The 21,035-nt window shown below is 39.5% G+C and overlaps 1 protein-coding gene across 1 annotated transcript in view; it reads right to left on the bottom strand.

Annotated features, from left to right (window-relative positions):
- The window catches only part of LOC105019452, a 66,621-nt gene extending 45,586 nt beyond the window's left edge, over positions 1–21,035 (bottom strand). Inside the window, exons 1-3 of the mRNA XM_010885667.3 lie at positions 19,718–21,035; positions 19,123–19,215; positions 16,790–16,971 (exon numbers count right to left, since the gene is read on the bottom strand). Coding sequence (XP_010883969.1) covers positions 16,790–16,971; positions 19,123–19,184 — 244 coding nt within the window. The 5' untranslated portion in view covers positions 19,185–19,215; positions 19,718–21,035. The remainder of the gene's footprint in view (positions 1–16,789; positions 16,972–19,122; positions 19,216–19,717) is intronic.

The following is a 21,035-nucleotide window of genomic DNA, read 5'->3' as shown; positions in this document are numbered from 1 at the left end:
CTCTGTTAAAGGGAGTCTGCGTTTCCATGAATGTGCCCTTTGAGTGGTCTAAGCACTAGGCAGGCTGTGTTAACTGGGTCTCGTAATAGGGGTGATGTTACTTCAAACACACACTGGAACATTCAATTGATGTTATTATGGTCTCTTTTTTACTGGTCCGACCGTCTGAGTCATGTTCATGGATTCTTGTGTTGCACCCTAAAATTACTCTGTGTCTGCTGTTTGTTTTGTCCGCCAGTGGCTGGCAAAGGGTGGGGGTTTGGTGGGGGGGGGGGGGCAGGATGGGAGGTACTGTTTTTTTTTTTTGGGGGGGTGGATTATTTGCCAGGAGTTTTGCATACATGGAGCTTTTGTTTAAAGTTCAGAACTTTTCTCCCCAAGAGGAGATCTCATGAACCGTGGCAGGGAACCAAAAGTGTCATACAACTTATAAGAGTGAACTGAAAACGACGTGAACTACGGTGAAGTGAGAGATGAGACCAACAGGTCCCGAGAATTAAGAGCTGATCTGGTCTGGTGACGCATATTTAAAACTGATAAAACAATTAAACTGAATAAACTACCATGGAAAATGTCACCGTTGTCGCAGGCAACCTACATGGGGCCTCTGCCAGGGAGCGTCAGCGCAGCTGCCAAACACGAGTACAAAATACTATTCTTCAGTGGGCCAATTTAAACATGATACTCAGGGCCATGTAAACAGACCTTCGCATTAAATTCCTCCTTTGATGTTGTAGCTAGTACAGAGGCACATCTTGATTAGGGGAAGACAAAACAGCACACCCTCTATTCCTTAGTCATTTATGTTTTAGTAATAGGGATAGTTTACATTTATTGAATTCAAATCAATAACAAGACGTCAGACAATTTGATATCATAGTCATTTGGCACCATCCTTTTGTTTCATAGGGGCATTGTCACATGAATAAGTTATTTTGGCAATCTGTATTCTTAGAAGTTCTAAAGGTTTCACCCTAAACCTCATAGTAATGTTAGCTGCTAAATGTATTGGTCATTTATGGCTCATTGTGTTCTGGGTGTCTCGCAAAATATATATTTATACATACACTACTTTTCAAAAGTTTTGGGTCACTTAGAAATGTCTTTGCTTTCGAAAGAGGAGTTAATATGTTGTCCACTAAAATATCATGATACAATTGTTTAAATGACAATTGTTGCTGGAAATGGCATATTTGTATAGAATATCTACATTGGCGTATAGAGGCCCATTATCAGCAACCATCCTGTGTTCCAATGGAATATTGTGTTTGCTAATCCAGGATAATCATTTTAAAGGCTAATTTATCATTAGAAATCTCTTTTGCAATTGTGTTAGCACAGCTGAAAATTTGCCTTTTTTAGACTAGTTGAGTATCTGGAGCGTCAGCAATTGATTGGCTCAATATGGCCAGAAAATGTCCTCTTCTTTTTTTGCTATATTTCCTATTCAAAGTAATTTCATGTATTTTTCATGAAAAACAAGTGACCACAAACTCTGTCTATTCTGGTTGGAGCCAATTTGCACTGTTCTGTGAAGGGAGTAGTACACAGCGTTGTACAAGTTTCTTGGCAATTTCTCACATGGAATAGCCTTCATTAATCAGAACAAGAATAGACAAACAAGTTTCAGAAGAAAGTTATTTGTTTTATGCCATTTAGACCCTGAAATTGAACCCACTATTGCTGATGCACCAGATACTCAGCTAGTTTAAAGCGGGCCAGTTTTATTGCTTCTTTAATCAGCACAACAGTTTCATCTATGCTAATATGAATGCAAAAGGGTTTTCTAATGATCAATTTGACTTTTAAAATGAAAAACTTAGATTTGCAAACACAACATGCCATTGGAACACAGGAGTGATGGTTGCTGATAATGGGCCTCTGTAAGCCTGTGTAGATATTCCATAAAAAATCAACCAGTTTCCAGCTACAATATTAATTTACAATATTAACAATGTCTACACTGTATTTCTGACCAAGTTGATATTATTTTAATGGTTAAAAAGTTTGCTTTTCTTTCAAAATAAGGACATTTCTAAGTGTCCCCAAACTTTTGAATGGTAGTGTATATTAGGATACATATTAGGATATATAGGATATTAGGATAATTGTTATGCCTGCTCTACCTGTCTCGATAGGGATGCTGAAATATACAACATTAATATTGAAGCTGTGTTCTCGTCATTTTATTTATTTGTCCTTTTCACATCCTCCTTTTTCCCCCATTCTCCACTCTCGCACCTCACAGTAATTAGCAGGGAATGGTATACGTGTTTGTGCTGATGTTGCATTGGACCAACCCTATTGGCATAGGAGTGTTATCTATTATCTCAACATTTGCCATTGGGGGGCCCCTGGCTAGAGGCTGGTGACTGCAGTTTAATTAGAAAATTAGAACAGAGTAATTACTTAAGAAAACAAATTCATTTTCCGTTTTGCCTGTGAGGACAGTGCCAATACTGTTACAAGTAAATATTAGGGGTGTGTCAGTAGGCCTACTCGGAAAAAATAAGTATTGTTACGGATATGAGCAATTTGCCGGATACGGATACGATCCAATTATTTGCTTTCCTTTTCTGCGATCGGATAATGCAACCGAAAACCATATCGTCTCACGTCACTCAGACGGCATGCAGTATGAATCACTCATGCGGATGATTCCGGTGTCAGTAAAAAGACATGGAGGATGGGGGTGTCAAGCTTGCTGCTACGGTTGGATTCTCGGAGAAGCTCCCCCACACAGAACAGCACCTGAATTCACTTTCATCCATTCGTCTCCCAGTCCTAAACTTATTTTCTCCAAATACATTTTGGGTAAATCAGAATCATTAGAAAGCAAGCCTTCAGACTAGCTGTGCTTTCCATTGACTACTACTGAGGTGATATTGTAGCAGATGTTTTTGCATTGGTTTTAGTAGGTGTAGCCTATATGGTGTTCACTAGGTTGAAGCCGCTCTTTAAGGTGTCAGGAAAGTTTTTATCAACATTTGTCAACATTTTGAGTGAGTATAGGAACATGGGAACTGCACCGATAAGCATCCTGAGCAATAACGCGCAGACGAGGGATTTACAATCATTTTAAATGCTCTTCCGGGTTTCCCGCTCACAAACTTACCAACAGGCATAATATATTATTGCCCCCCCATCTTTCTTTTTTCAGTTTTAACCATTATGAGCTACAGGGCTTGAGACGTCAAGTGAAAAGCCTAGTGAAGCCAAGGCTGTAAATCTGGACCGGCGTAGCCCTGTTTACTGTCCAACTTAAAACATACCTTATTTTTTTGTGTGTTACAAATAGAGAGCGTTGCCAAAAATCAGTCACGCAAAGAGCTCTGCACTGAATAACTGGAGCATTCATTACCCATAACTGTCTTCTGCCACTTCTCATTCACATTCAATTACACCCTTATGTGCAAGGAACCATCCCCTCACTTACCAGCAACGACCCCCGCCCCCAACTGCTGTTTGGGTTACTTTCTCTCTTTTCTCTTCCCTCATTCAACTGCAAAATATTTTGTCTGCATCACTCATTTCATTACAAAAGCAAAGCAGCACTGGCATCGCAAGACAGCACAAGGCATTTGCTATGTCTGCGTCAGTAAGTTGTACATAAATGCACATAACAAATGCATGCTTCCATGTTTTCTTGTGCTTTAAAAAAAATCTAAATTCTATAAAATCCCAAATGGTGAATGGGGTTAGGGGGTCATGGTGTTTATCACTGACACAGGTAATCCTGTTACCACATACCACCAAATATAGGATTCAGTAGGCATTGGATGGCGAACCCAGGGCCAAATTGAACAGTAGTTAGTAATTCCACCTTTCTTCCTGAAGCAATCCACAAACCGGGGACATTAAGTGCTTAGACTTGAGGTCACCTCCTAGTTACAGTACTAATGGTGTGATACTTATGTAAGTATTACATTTCAAGTTTGAATCAGCATGATATATTAATCTAAAAGTAGTTTATTGTTTGCTTTTCAGAAAATGTGTTTTAGTTCGGCTTTATGGTATGAGTTGTGTTTGGAAGTAAGATACGTTCATCTTGAAAAAAATGGCTGAGCTGGTCAGTAATGTAACAGGTGGTTTAGCCAAACAGGTGGTTTAGCCAACTTGTGCATGTGGGATTTATTTGGATCAAGCCATGCATATCCGAATTAGCATTAATTCCGTGTTTTAATTCTGTGTTTCTCATGTTTCTCAACATTAGAAACTTTGAGAAAAATCCATCCCCCCAATCCAAGTAAATCCATGTATTTTAACAGTGGTTTTGTCTGTGTAGCCTACTTCAGTACACAAACGAAGCTGCCTGCTATAAGATTCTCTGTGACATTTAACCTCTATATTTTACAGGTTCACACTGTGGAAATATTGATGAATTCTAAAACGGTAAATATACTATTTCAAGTTGTTTAGAATATAACATTGTGCAATATGTAAACACTTAAAACATTTTTTTTTATATATAATAAAGCCCAAATATACAGTCTAAAGGCTGCACAAGGTTTTGTGGTAATTCACTTATAGATTTTAGTGATCCTATTGGCCTCCTATGGTCTATGTTTGCCAGCGGCTACTCAAGCAGATTACACCAGAGATGGCACAAGAAGTCACCGCAAACAAAGTTTCCCTCTTTTGATTAAAATGGCTAATGAGATAGAAATGTGGATCTTTAATAAATACACCCACTCAATATTTAGCCCACTTAAAACATTAAAATTGTTTTTAATAAAGCACTTGATTTATTGCTGGAATGTGTCTATTTTATATCTGATTAATCAGTTAATCGATGTAGTAATTGACAGATAAATCAATTATCAAAATAGTTGTTAGTCACAGCCCAAATATACAGTCTAAAGGCTGCACAAGGTTTTGTGGTAATTCACTTATAGATTTTAGTGATCCTATTGGCCTCCTATGGTCTTTGTTTGCCAGCGGCTACTCAAGCAGATTACACCAGAGGTGGCACAAGAAGTCACCGCAAACAAAGTTTCCCTGAGATAGAAAATGTGGATCTTTAATAAATACACACACTCAATACTTAGCTATTATGAGGAAGGAAATCATATTGTACAAAGCTGAACCTAAAAACTGGTGTGAGGTACAAAAGCTCTTTGCAATGAACGTTCAATTCAGTTGATGCCATAGAATGGTATTACTAGTTATAACAATAGAGCTCAGGTGGATTAATAAATTTGAATTGTAAATACAATTATATGCCCACACATATTCTTGTATACTTTGGTTGCGCATGCAAACAAAATGTTCTCGTGCAATGCACACATCACTACACACGAAGGCGATAATGACACTATCTGCATTTATGTTAGTTACAAACTGTCGTTCAAGCGGATGGCTCTAACTCTGTGAAGTGTTCCCCAGTGAAGCGCATGCAGATGTGAAGAGACTCCTCTGCGGTAGATTCAGTAGGAGCATGCAAGGTGTCAGCTCACAGAGAATGAGTTAAGGGACAGGGTCTGTCTCACGTAGTGAGGCTGATGATCACGGAGCTCACTCAGCCCAAATGACACAAGCAACACTAATGTAATTCTCCTACATTCAGGAGAAGAAACAGGCCTGACTCCTCGACGTCAGGCCATCGCAGGTCGCGCTGTGACATCAAGGTTGGTGCATCGCGATGCGTTTAAATGACACTAGAACAATCTACCGCAGCCATGTTGGCTTACCACCAGCTCCCATAGGGAATGTTTGAACAATGCCATACAACAAAATGCCTGGAACGAGGACAACATTCAGCATTCAGAAAGTTGGCCGGACTCACTATAGCTCCCATCAGAACTATCTGTCACACAGCACCTGACGGCGACCCTGGTCTGCTGGGTCATTTTCAGGCCATTTGCAAGGGATACGCAGGTGCCATCCCCCTTCAGCAACACCACACCAGACGGAAAAATGCTCTGGCTTTCAGCTGCGTGGCTCCTCGACTGTGGAACGCACGTCCAGTTACCGTCAGTGCTGCAGAGGTTTTGCTATTAGTGAAGACACAGCTTCAACCAAGGTTAATTCGGTCCTCCTCTGAACCGGATAATCACCTGTATTATTGCTATATTTCTTGGTGTGTTGGATTGTTTCATTCGTTCTGCGTCTTAGAGAGGGTGTGAGAAACACACTTTCAAAACTGCTATCAACCCATATTATTATGATTATGGTTGTTGTTGTGGTATAGGTAGAAGGTGTAATAGTGGTCATTGGATTGGACACACTGGGTTGTGTTAGCCATAGAAAGCCAGAGCATTAACCGGGCTAGGAGAATGTTAGTCGCCTTTCTGAAACCACATCAGTGACCAGGCTAGGATTCCGTTCTGTGCCTTTCTGAAACCACATCAGTGACCAAGCTAGGATTCCGTTCTGTGCCTTTCTGAAACCACAAAAGTAACCAGACTAAGATTCCATTCTGTGCCTCTCTGAAACCACAACAGCAATGGCTCGTCATTTTGAACGAATCTTTAGACCCATTTTGACACTAGCCATTTTTACCGTTACAATGGGTTGAAACCACATTCCCTCAAGAGCACTATATCATGTGCAGAAGAACTTACCTGTATCTATAGGAGAGATATAGAGGATAGAAAAGTCATTACTTTTAATGGGGTAATGATGAATGTCCATCTGAGTACTCAGGGTTGTTTGGCTTTATTGTTCCTTCAAAAGTACACAAAAGCTAGATGGAAAGGTTGCCTGCAAGCTTTAAATGAAAGGTCAATTACTTAGGTTTATCTTTATGTCAGTTGGTTTATATCTCTTTTGTAATTCACACAAATAGCCAAACATGTTCAAGGCGCGGCATGCTGGGACAACGGTTCCCTGAATGCTTTTAAGATTTGCGAATGGACACGTCAGGAATGCTAAGAGTTTATGTCTTCGGCCTCAATCACAAATCAATGAAACATTACTGCATTACTGCAAACTCAAGAGGTAACCCTCAGTGAGTCTATATAGCATATATACTGTCTCTATAATCATGGGTCTCCAACCCTGCTCCTGGAGAGCTACTGTCCTGGTTTTCACTCCAACACCATGTATATGCAGCCTCATTCTGTGATTAATCGTCAAATGAATAGCATTAGGTGTACTACATTAGTGTTGGAGTGAAAATAACCTAGTAGTTGAAAAACCACAAACCTAGAACATTTATTATCTCAGGAAACTACACAAATTCTCACTTTCAGGTAAACATAATGTGCTTTTGTTCATTGGCTGACTAAGACAAAATGAGAGTTGTGTCAGGGGTGTGGTTTGATGTGGGTGTCAGTGACTCAATGTCTTCTCTAACGAAACTACGCAAATCATTGCTTTCAGGCAAACGTTGCAGGGGGGAGGTATGCCATTTTGTGATTCATTTACAATGCGGTTTCCAAAAAAGTTGAGACGCTTTGTAAAATAAAATAAAAAAACAGAATGCAATGATGTACAAATCATTATCCCTATATTTAATTGAAAATAGTACAAAGGCAATATATCAAATGTTGAAACTGAGAAATGTTATTGTTTTTGGAAAAATACATGCCCATTTTGAATTTGATGCCAGTAACATGTTTCAGAAAAGTTGGGACAGGGGCATGTTTACGACTGTGTGGCATCACCTCTTCTTTCAACAATACTTTGCCATGCCATGCCATTGTGATAGGTGCAGAATGTGTCATATAACATTGTCTTCCTGAAACAAGCAAGGCCTTCCCTGAAAAAAGACATCTGGATGGCAGCATATGTTGTTCTAAAACCTGTATTTATTGTTCAGCATTAATGGTGCCTTCACAAATGTACAAGTCACCCATGTCATGTGCACTAATGCACCCCCATACCATCACCGATGCTGGCTTTTGAAATGTGCACTGATAACAAGCCGAATGGTCCCTCTCCTCTTTAGTTCGGGGGACGCGGCGTCCAAATCAAATAAAATCAAATTTATTTATAAAGCCCTTTTTACAACAGCAGTTGTCAAGTGCTTTACAGAGACACCCGGCCTTAATAATTTCAAATTTAGATTTGGATCTTGTTTAAATATGTTTTCTTCTTTGAAGGGTTAGAGTTTTAACTTGCATTTGTGGATGCAGCGACATACTGTGTTCACAGACAATGGTTTTCAGAAGTGTTCCTGAGCCCATGCAGTGATTTCCACTGCAGGATCAGGTCTGTTTTTACAATACGAGCAATTCGACCAACATGAATATAGAATATATCTGTATATGAAGGATCCATTGTGTTTGGTCACATGGACTATGCGTCAGAAGGTATGCCCCTTTCTGTACAATAAGCATTTCTGTGAACATGTGTCCTAATAGGTGGCTAATGAAACAAAATACAAGTCTTATAAGCTAATGTACAGTATACACACTATAAACTACTAACACACTATAAACTACCAAACAAAATCTGCTGTTGTACCCCAAAACAACACGCTTAGCTTAATCGTAATTCTTCCTGTAAGTTGCTCTGCATGAAAGTGTCTTCTAAGTTACAAAACATTTTAAAATGTTAAATGTTGTGAGCTTTGTCTTATATGCTGCTGATGCATCAGGTCACCCAGCAGTGCTAAGCCAAGGGACTTCTCTGACCAGAGGTTTCACATGTGTTGGGCAACATCCTGATTGATGCCTTCAAGGTGAAAGAGTTTAGTGGGACACAAGGGCCACTGCATGATCTTGTGGCGTGATCAAAACTGGAGCCTGTGTATGGCCCGACAGATGGCCGCATCACTGACATACATGAGGTTTAGGTTCCTGTAGCCATTCCCTTCCTCATTCTCTGGCCCGTATATAGTGCAGAGGACCAAACGGCCAGACATGCCCTACCAAAGCAGTTTCCTCAAAGTGTTGCACTGTGGCAGAAAGGCCACAGACAGGATACATGGCCCCAGTGTTTTGCTTCTTGTTCACTTGTACCTGACAGACAGTTGTCTGTGGAAACACTTTGGGTTTCCACAGACAACCCTAGACAGGATCGTAGCCAGGTCTGAATTTACTCTGTCAACATGTCTTCGTGCGAAGCCAATATGCTGATCTGAAAAATTACAAACATTGACAAAGATCCTCAGGCTACTATGCTGGAATCACATAATGAAAGATTTTATGCAATACTCCCAGGCAAGGGGTTGATATGGACATTTACAGTACGGGCTGTTGGATCTCAGCTGAACACACAGCCACATACAGACACAGACCGAAGCTACAAATATTTACCACACATATGAACATAAATGACTGTCCCACACATTTACAATATACCTGAGGAACGTGCTGTTGATTTATGTGTTGGAGTGACAGAGTTTCAGAGTGAGCGAGAGAGTGTGTGCGTGTGTCTCCAGCGCAGGCCTGTGTGTGTGTGTGTTTGTGTGTGTGTGCACGAGCAGGTGGACCCTCTTCAGTTTTGATGTGATAGCACAATCTCATGAAGAGTACAGGGTAGGTTAAGTTACAAATTTGTCAGCTTTTGGTATACTAGCCTTTGCATCTTCAATCATAACTTGTCAGCACAGATCCATGATGTGTTTGGCAGAGTTATTCAGTGGGGGCACTTGAACAAATGTTGTTGTGACATTAACGAGCAGACCTGAAATGAACTCATTTGGGTTGAGGTGACTACTATTTAAATTCCAGTCAATTCAGGAAGTAATTCCACTTAAAAATTATATGAATTGAACAACTTTGATAATAATTGGATTGCAAATTTTACTATGCTGTATTGCCTTAAGTCCGGGCTGCCCTACCCTGTTTCTGGAGATCTACTGTCCTGTAGATCTCCAGGAACAGGTTTGAGCTGCCCTGCCTTAAATGTTTGGAATTGAAATTGATCTCAACCCTAGATTGTACACAATCACATCATTGCCACCCATAGAAGAACCCTTTGAATAACTGCTTTTCTGGTTTGAGTTAAAAAACTTTTTGGTTCCATATTGAACCCTTTCCACAGAGGTTTGTACATAGAACTGAAAAGGATTTTCTTTGGAAACAAAAATCGTTCTACCTATGGAAGGCCTTTTGGGCCACTTTATTCTAAAATTGCAGTGGATTAATTAAATCCCACCACAATTACAGAATTTACATCGTACCTTTATTTAAAAATTTTAAATTAAATCAAAGGTGGGTTTTTGTTACTGTATAAAAACCTACAACTACTACCAAACTGGTCTTGAGTGTTGTATATGATTTGAACCCATCCTAAACACGCAGTAATTCAGATTTTTGTAGTTCCTTCTGATTATACTTAGAATTACGGGAGCTCAGCCAGACTTCAAATAAGACTTCAAGTCCCACATTGCACTACAAGCATTCCCAGAGGACTTGTTATATCTCCACAAATCATTGTCATGTTTTCTTTGGGATTTAAAAAATCCGCTAAGCCTAAGTGTGACTCTGTCTCCCCAACATTATCAGCAGTTTATAAGAAGGTGAGATTGCTGCCAAGCTTACATTTATCTCTAGATTGGATTAGGTTTCACAACTCGAGGACGACGCCTCTTAGAGAGCCCAGAAACAGATTAATTGAAAATGAAAAGATAAACTCTTTGGGACTAAAAAACCCATACGTACATACATACAGTACATACACACATACAAATCCAGGCTTGTAGTGTGATCAACCCCTACTATCAACAACAACACATGACACAGATTTTTTTTTGGCCATTTTATTTTTTTTAAAACCCTCTATGAACTCATGTCCTTGTCTAGAGCAGGAATTGGGGAGGTGTGGGTCAGTGCCAATCTGATGTGCCAGTCCCATCGGGGTGACGACGGACGAAAAAGAAACCCTATCAGTCGGTTATGAGAAGCGCGCTGACAGACAGCATCAAAATAGTCTGTAAGGCGATCCTCCCATCGCTGGAATACCAAGCCCACAGAGAGAGGTGGGAAGGCTCCAACTCTGTCTGGGTAGATGCAGATGGAGAGATGTTTCGTTAACTGATCTGCGACACAGCAGAAACACACCGGAAGAACCAATAATGCGTTGCTTATATTCATTATCCTTTGGTGAAAAGCCTCTCTATTTCAGTTGTTTCCTCAATTTACGCACCTTGGTTGGAACGCAGCGGCGTCTTCCATGCGCAAACTCTGTAGCTTATGAATTATACGTACAAAATATTTTTAAGTAACTATTTGCTTTGCATGAACTCAAAATACAATAATGATAGTTACAAAAGAAGAAGACTTAAAGACCTAGGGACATCAATTCTACACTTCGGGTTGTTTTCAATCATTTGTGTCGAGCACAGCAACGCCTTTGTGGGTAAGGGGTCTCTGGTGAGATATTATTAATCTTTTAAAGAGACTTTGATGCGCCCACCTAGGAGCTATGGGTGTGGGTGGTATTCTCTCTGGACAGTTACATTGGCTCACACTTCCCAGCTGTGAAATCACATAGCCACACAGTCCATTGCACCAACCCACCAATCCCCCCTCCCAATATGGATTCTCTGGGTGTTTTGCATCTCAGGCTAGCGCAGCGGACATCCTCTTACTCTATCAGTCTGTTCAATAGGTTGCACAGATAACATTAGCTGTTTTACTGGTTACTAGAGTCCTCATCTTAACAACTGACATTTTTTATTGTTACTGTTTCATTTCTGTATTTTATGTTTTCACCATGTGAAGCTGTAATATCAGGAACTATTGGAAAATGATCATCCATTCTCAATGTGTTTCTCCCGAATAAATAATATAAAAGCGAACAATAAAATAGTGTCTTGGATTGAAATCTTGCAACTCCAAAAGTTCTACATACTGACGTAGTGTGTCCATTTCCATGTCTCCCCTCAGTTCTCCCACACAGGCCTCTTCTCTAGCCTTTCAGAAGCTTGCAGTGCGTTAGCAGGGATTAGATTCCCAGGACTGATAGAGGTAAGGGGATCAGTTAGGGCAGCAGAAGAGCCTGTCCTTTATGACTGAGCCAGGATTCAGGGCCGCCGACGGGTGAGCTCAATCCATCTGATCCTCATCACAGCTCCTATCGATTTCCGAGGCTGGACACCATTACCGGCAAATATCGATAACGGAAAAAATATTCCCTTCGAGAAATAAAGGCACATTGCCTAGCAGAGATGACATGGAAGAATAATTTTTATCTAGTTACTTTTGGGTTGCCACTGGTTACATTAGGTTATCCTACAGTCTCATAGTGGTAGCTGTTATCGAGAGCACCATATTGCACAGTCATCATAATGTATTTACTGTGAACCAACAACCAACAACATTGTTTAATGTAAACCAACAACCGTGGGTGTCGCCAACACCACCTAGCACGTACTTAGACATTGTGATAACATTGACTTTATTGAACAAATTATTAAGCTGAATGTTTTGCCAAACCTGCTCAGTCATTGTAGAAAGCTGTAGATATGAATCTTTTGTGATCTTTACAGGAGGACCGTATGTATCCTGGACATTATTTGGATAATTTGTCTCCAGTCATCCTAACCCTGATAGTCATCAGTAAGCAAGTTCCTGTATGACTGGAGAAAGAGCAGAGCTTCATTGAGATGAAAAAAACGTGTACCTGTTACGTCGGCTACACCGCCGTGAGCAGAGTGGAATAATTAATAAAGTCAATGGAGCCAGAAAGACAAAAGAGGACGGTTACTCAATCCCCAGAGTAAATATTTAAAGAGCTTACTAATTACAACCAGGGCTGTGACCCGCCATAAAACATGATGGGGATTACAGCTCACTGGTCTGACAACATGCAGAGAACCAATGACAGGTACTGACACACACACACACACACACACATACTACACACAAAAAGATAGAGACACTTAAACACACAAGCACTTACATAGATTAGGGAAGTTTGAGTTTTGGTTGTCAAAGAGTGGGTCATGTTGGACAATGTCTTTTAGGTTATGGGTCATGTTGGACAATGTCTTTTAGGTTATGGGTCATGTTGGACGATGTCTTTTAGGTTATGGGTCATGTTGGACGATGTCTTTTAGGTTATGGGTCATGTTGGACGATGTCTTTTAGGTTATGGGTCATGTTGGACGATGTATTTTAGGTTATGGGTCATGTTGGACGATGTCTTTTAGGTTACTGGTCATGTTGGACGATGTCCTTTAGGTTATGGGTCATGTTGGACGATGTCTTTTAGGTTATGGGTTATGTTGGACGATGTCTTTTAAGTTATGGGTCATGTTGCACAATGTCCTTTAGGTCATGGGTCATGTTGGTCAATGTCTTTTAAGTTATGGGTCATGTTGGACGATGTCTTTTAGGTTATGGATCATGTTGGAGGATGTCTGTTAGGTTTTGGCTACATGTTTTCTGTTTATTGGGTTCAAAGGCTATTGGAGTAAAACATTTTTAAGTTAAACGTGTTGTTTATAAGGGCAGCCAAGATAAGATTTGGTTTTTTTTCTGGGGTTTTGATCCTTCCAGTTCAAAGTCTGCAAAGGTTTAGTTCTCCGTTTGCAGGAATATAAAATGTCTATATTGTAGAATCCAAACTGACTCTAGATGCTGTGGTACGTCAGCTCAGTTAATCCTTATTCTAACTTGATGTAGTCAATGTGACTGTGTCCAACCAGCAAACTACATTAGTCACAATTCTTGGAAAGGGCATACATCCTGACAATAATATGCTAATATGCATCTAGACTAATTCAGATTTCACATACCAGACTTCCATTGTCATCAAATAACAGAAATCCATGCTCATTACAGTGCTCAAAAGTATATTAAGAAAACAAGGGACAATCTGCACTGAATTAGCTGACATGCACAACACAGTGGCTTTCAAAGATGACCTGTTAAAATATAGGAAGAAAACATTAACGGTAGCTTAGCCATACAAAGTATCATGATGTAGTCCGCACTCCCATAATGCATTGGGAGTTTTGCTGTAGCAAACATTTCCGTCAGGTTGACAATTTTTACCACAAACAATTAATTCAATGCTACAGATTGTGTCATGCCCTCCGCCTGGATGAATAGTAAATCATTTATAATTCTTAAATTCTCCAAATACTATGAATTATCATGCTCCATGTTACCTTAAATTATATTCACACCCAATAAATACTATGCTGTTTGCAAATGTTCACTGCATTCTACTCTGCCCAATGGCACTACCGTGGAAATAACCACATTCAAACAGTGTCTTCAGCCAGACACCAAGGCCAGTATACACAAAACATCCAAAGTGATGATCCAGGATCAGTTTTGCCTTTCAGATCATAACTGATGGTAAGAAATGGACAGATGAGGTAATGATCCAAGACCAGCCCTAGCCAGTTAGTGGATACAGGCCCAAATCAGCACCAGGTTTTGTTTCATTTTTGCTCTACCTCTTAACACCTCTTATCCTCCTCTTCAGCCAGCCTCTGCAACCATTAGTCCCCCTAGTGGTGTGAAGGAAGAAGCACTGATATGATAAAAGACAGGAGGCACTTCAACTAGTAAGGTTCTAACACTGCCCTCTTTAAGAGGAAGTCATGTAACGAAAACTAGATTGAATTTAGAGAATGAGCGAGATCGGAAGAGGGCAACTGCTTAAAGGCAAGCTGTAAATTATCTCATTAAAGACTTAAGCATCAAAGCACATCTAATCTGCTGGTTACTTCTGCAGATAAGAACAGGCTAAATTAGGATTTTAACCATTCCTATTTATGAGGAATTATTTGTCCGCTGTTCCACCAAAGTTAGAGTTCTTTTGGGGGACTAATTCTACAAGTGAGACATTGCTTTGATGAGATCTGGACCCTTTTTATTTAAATCCACCTTGTCCTCTTCTTACACTGGTGCCTTTGACTGCCTCAGCACCTGAAACCTACATGTTCGATAAACTGTCATCTAGGTCAGGTTAAGGGGATTAAAGGGCCGATCTGCAATTGCTAAAAGAAATATGCTTATTTTAATCCATGGTTTGAAAACAATACAGTTGTACAAATAATGATAGAAGCTTTTTGACATAACTGACAGAATAATTTCGATACCTTCAACGGTCAGTGCTTTAATCAATTTGACATTCTATGAATTTACCAAATTGGGTGAGTATTGTTTTTATTGCAAATTGCTCTTTTAAAGTTCTACTTGAAGGGTGGCTTCATGTGAAGTTGGGAGGACAGAGAAGTGAATTGGGATGTGTGAGCTTTGATCTTCCGGCTTCAGCGTCATAGTAATCTCTTAGAAGAATACATCAGTCCTCGATGTGCCTGCCTCTATCCTAATTGGTCATTCCTAGAAAGAGTTCTCTACTTGACTACCGTAAACCTGGTCACCTAGTTTCATTAGCAAGACCAACAGGTACTGACGTATATTGACCATTGGTACATCCTCAATGGATTTTCTTTAAATTAAAATGCCCTTCAAAACGCAATTAGTTCTACACCACTGTGTATTAATTTAACAGGTGATATCCCTGTTAATAATAAAAGATGGAATGTGGAATGTGTTTTGTTTGAGCTTTTTTTCCTTTCTCTCATTCTGTCTCATCCAGCTGCTGCCGAAAGCTCTGTTTTGACATGAGTACCATGGAGCCATGGGCCCTTAAACTGTTTTCAGGTGCTTTTCTGATGTGCCCCATAAATATGTGAGCGCTCCGTGGACGGGTGCTATCAAGGGATTCAAGAGAAATAAGCCAGAAATTCAAAGCACACTGATGATAGATGATGATGGAACGTACCCGCCTGTTTTCACTATTGTTTGAATACACCGGAGACATGAGGGGAAAGTAACGACTTAAAAGAAAGAGAGAAAGAACATTATCAGGTCATCTGGCAAAGACGTAAACATATTTCCCACTTTAAAGTGTTCCAGATATCGTCGATTCCCTATTACACACATGGATTCAGGTCTTCATTCATTTCATAGTGCTGAAGATTTGCACTATATCACAGTCTCTGACTGAGGCGTTTCTGATTGAGTTTCTGATTGAGGCGATGACATATGCAGGACTTTCATTGAACGCATAACGTCTGCTAATCTTGGCTGAAGTGCACAAGAGCAGGTCACTAACGTTTTTTGTGCAAAGTTAGCGTATGAGTTAGCGTATGAGTTAGCGTATGAGGTAGCGTATGACAGTGAAGAGTTGTTTTTAAGTAGTGGAGAAACCCTGGAGGAGTTTATATGTAAATGTGTCTGTCCGTAGTTAATCAAACCAAAAGTAATCTTATTACACTTGTTCATTTACTTTGTACTTTGAGCATAAGTTGACCAACCATTTACCATGTTCATCATCCAGTTCGTGTAACAATCCCCTGGGCAAAACTGGTCGAACCAACCACAACCGAACTATGCATCTAACGGTGTTGTACCAAGAATTAGCAAATAGAAATCAATGTGGTGGAGATGTGTACTTTTTAACAACTTTAACCTAAATCCATTGAATGTTGTTTGGGATTTGAATTCCTGTTAGGTGACAAAGTATATTAAAACTAGATGTTAAAATGAAGTCTGCGCCAAATGGGAAGTGTGAAATCCCGAACAGGCAATTAACTGTCCTTCTAGGAAATCACACACAAAGCTGCCAGCCGCAATAGCAAAAAGACTGCGGCCTAGAGCTGACATCCCAGACTTCACGCCTGTCCCCCAGTAAGAAAAGTTGGTGAACCAATGACCATAAAGTTGGTAAGGACGGTCACAGTTTGTTAAGATTCACCCAGCTCACAGGCAGACTCCACAGACACACATACATTTTCAACTACATACATTGCAGTGTAACAAAGTGCGATGCCATCTAGTGCTCTGTCCAGGTGTGCCGCACAGTGCAGATTTTGTAGTAAGAATCCCTGCTCACGTTTAGGACATTGGAGGGGGCGGAAACGTCATCTCACCTGTAAAGAAGCTCTTGACACGAAGATAGCTGACGCTGAGGCGCAGCACTGACAGCTTGTCCAGCTTGGAGATGATGTCTGGGGAGAAAGGCAGCATACTCGCCAGCCGATCCAGTTCTGCATTCAGGCGGTCCCGGTGCCTCTTGGATGGGTTGGACTTCTCACTCACTGTTGCTGGTTTTCTGGTAAAAAAAATAAAAATTTATATATTAGTATTTTATTGTGATAGGTCAATAGCTGTTCATAAAAATGTGTTTTATGAACAGTTAATAGAAAGAAGGATGGTTCAATACAGTAAGGCCATGAGTTATGTCTTTAGCAGACATTGATATTGCAAATAATTGGCTATATTTAAAAAAATATATATAGTTTTTAAATACTTGAAGGTAGTCATAATCTAATTATTTTAGTTCAATGAGAAACATTGGTATAAACATGAATGTGAGGTCACTATACTCAAAATCTGAAATGCTGTCCATTGCAATAAAGGAGTGGGTATACTAAAAAAGTATTTATTTTTCCTACCCACACAGAATATATACACTTCTACATGTGTGTGTAAAATATTAATTCCCATTGTTTTATTTACCTTTCACACTTGCACACACACACACACACACACACACACACACACAGACAGACACAGACACACACAAATTGTAGCATTAACATTGTTGGACAAACAACAGCCAATCAATAGCAACATTAAGCCTTTACAGACACTGACAATTTGGTGGCCTCAAGCACACACACACACACACACACACACACACACACACACAAAGGCACAGGGTAATAGTATTGCCAGTGTAGGACAAACAACAGTCATCAATCAATTCATGAAAGAGCCTATACAAACACTGAGTTGGCACCCTTGAGTACCACCCGTGCCGATCCAGCAACTCAAAGCACCACCCTAAACCCTTCTGTGGGGCCTGCCTCAGGTTTGGGTAGGGGCAACGGTTGCCTTTACTACTACCATCCCTGTGCTCTGTCTGTAGCGTCCATCTCCCCGCTGGATCTGTCCAGGTCAGCCGGCCACGGGTAGGGAAGACAAGGGTACCGTCAGCTAAACTCCCTCTCAGCTCCGAAGAAACACGCATCCTTACAAATTCAGACGTCTGTCAGCTAAATATCCCCTACTGTACATATCTGGCCGGGCAAACTTGTTGCTTCTATCTTACCAGTCATGCCACAGTTTTGAACTACTCCAAATGGGATGTTCAACTAAAATGTGTTGTCGTTTCACATTTGTGTTTACTGTCATATGGCCTACTTTTATTGCAACCTGTAAATCATTGAGTGAGACAACTGTTTCGTCTGCTTAGCTGATATAGTTTTTGTTTTAACCAGTAGATATGTGTTTACTGTCATATGGCCACATTTATTGCAACCTGTAGATTGCACTGAATGAGATTATCGTTTAGTATTTCTTTTTTTTTATATTCATCTCAAATATTATACTGTAGGTAATTGTTAGTGCTTCAATAGCTGAGGAGCTATTTAGTTTATATGTTTTTTATTAACCAGTACACAGACAGGTTAAGTATGCACAATCTACAGTATGAGACATTTACATTTACATTTTACCTTGCATCACTTGTCAAAAATCAACCACTTCTTTACATAATTATTTTCCTTAAAAAATGCATAGCATCCACATTTGTGGTTTTATTTTGTTTTGAAATTGTCAGAATCAATCAATGTTGCAAATCTACAAAACTACTCTGACTGCTGTCACTGTTAAAATAAAAACATAATAAAAGAGTCAAAACCTAATGACACAATATTAAATGCTACCGTTGTCCAATTGGTGGTAGAGGTCAGTGACACAAGCCATATAAAACTACTACTAAAACATTTAACCTTGCATCACCTTTGAAAACATGAAGTTAACAAAAACCACAAGAATCAACAAAACCATTTCTAAGGACTGTCACTAAAAATCTATGAGTGGAAAACCGAACCTCCAGAAAATTTGAATTAATCAAAAACTGATTATATGAATTGCTGCACATTCAACCCAAAGACATGGAATGTAATATAAAACAGCATAAATATCATTTTTTATGCATTTGTTCAAACTTTTGCTCATCCAATTTTGCAAACATTTCCAATATGTCAGTTGGTATTGTAACAGCAATATATCTAATATATGCTCTCACACACATAATAAACCTCACTTGTTTTGTTGTTATGCATGCCAAAACGTATTGATCAATATTGTTTCTCTTTAGAAGTATTTGACAGATATGCATAAAATCTATTAAACAGCTCTTACATCTGCTAAATATTAATAACACAACTAAACAACGCAAATGTTGATTCTTAACTGTTTTTGAATGGGCTTCCTTCTTTTCCTGCCCGCATACATGCAGTCTCCGGGTGGTATCATCGTCTTGCACTCCGTTAAGGTAACAGGTGCGCTGCAGAGAAGATGGGGGAAAACTTTCAGCGTCCCAACATATTACTTTGTGTATAAAAGTTGGATAAACCGGCCAGTTCACCATGGGTACTCTATAAAGTAACTGATGGGAAAGTTGTTATTCCTAGTCAACTCCCAAACATCGAAACATGCTATCGAGGGTGATTTAGCAACAGTATAGAGTATACTGAGACGCATGTTGTCTGAAAAATATAAAAATATAAAAATAACATAACATTCAATACGAAAGAATAATGTGTTTACATAATGTTCTGAAGGGTTATAAAGCTTTTTTTAAATAATGTATTTACATTTGTGAAACACAAATAGCCTATGATGTAGGCTGCAAAATGCAAAAAATGAGAAGTCAAAACCAATCTGCCAACTGACCGCACATCCAATATATAGCACATTCAATAAATGCATTATGTAACGGAATGTGAATGCCATTTTAAATTAGGCTACTTGGAATGAAAATAAATATAAAATATTTAAACACTTACCAAGAAGGTCTGTCAATATTACTTAATTCCAGTATAATGTTAGATGGGTCATTCAAATTGAATGGGTAGCCTGCGTTAGATTTTGGACAATAACAATAATTCCTTCGGAAAATACAGCAAACATCTACTAGAGCCCTGAACTGATGTTTTCATCAGTTTGCAATGCTCGAGGCAGATGTGGTTGATGCTTTATACCCAATTGAGTCGCCTTCACTTCCTTACGTTTCAGGTGGCGGATTCCTCTGAATGACAAGTCGAGCTCTTCGCACGCAACTGCCTCACAAACAGAATGCGCACGCACACACATTTACACACACGTAAACACACACATACACACACACACACCAATGAGCAGCAAAAGGGGAGGGATCTTACCAGCCACACCACACTACAAATCTCTTGTAGTCTGAAATGTGCACACTGCAACGGGAGATTTTTAGTCTAGGGTGCCTGAAGCACTGTACGAAATGGAAAGAATATCTGGAGCCAGCGTTTAGGAAAATATTATTGCCAGAAATATGCTTGGACGTTTACCTGGAATCGTATTGGATTTGCAAAATTAGGCAGGCTATATCTTCTACACTTGGTTTAAATGGTGCGTTAGTAAATTGTTCAAGTGTTTTTTCTTAGGGGAAGCCACGAGTGTTCAGCGTTTTACAGTAAAATCGTTTTTTTTTTTAACACCATAAATAAGAGCGCAGTATGTAATGTGTTTAAAATAACTAAGTGTTCAAACAAGGGCGCAGCATCTTTGCCCGACGCAGAGTGTAGAGCAAATTCAACCGACGTCACATTTTATCACATTACTTCGCTTCCAGATGCGATTTTCTTTAGGCTATAGGACTACATTGTAAGTACAGTTGTTGCCATTTTGTGTTGGCCTACGGAAGTTAATCTTTATAATCTAGCGACTCTCAGAGACGTATAGGAGGAAGTAGATAGAGTTTAATCTTTAAATTGCTATCCTAAACTACTACATCAGTTATTGGAATTATAAATTAGTTATATGTACGCAATGACTAGCGTGGATAAAATAAAACATGTTTTTATATAATAGGTGGTCAGTCATTTATCAGGACATCTGTCTGCATTTCAGAGTGGTTACATTTCTCCAGGCCCATCCCTCAGAATGTTTATCAAAACACAGGCGAGTTAGCATTGCTATCGTTTTATTTAGCAAAAGTATACCCTATAAATATTATAAGTGCTAGTTTACATTCACTTTTTGGAACTTTGATTTTCACCTATTTTTTGTTTTTGCATTGATATAACTGTGAATACTGTGAGACCTTATATGTGAATAAAATATATATTTTGA

The sequence above is a fragment of the Esox lucius genome, chromosome 21 (genome assembly GCF_011004845.1).
Source record: "Esox lucius isolate fEsoLuc1 chromosome 21, fEsoLuc1.pri, whole genome shotgun sequence".
NCBI classification, from domain to species: Eukaryota; Metazoa; Chordata; class Actinopteri; order Esociformes; family Esocidae; genus Esox; species Esox lucius.
Note: the sequence above shows the minus strand (reverse complement) of the source record. Positions and strands in the feature narration are given on the sequence as shown.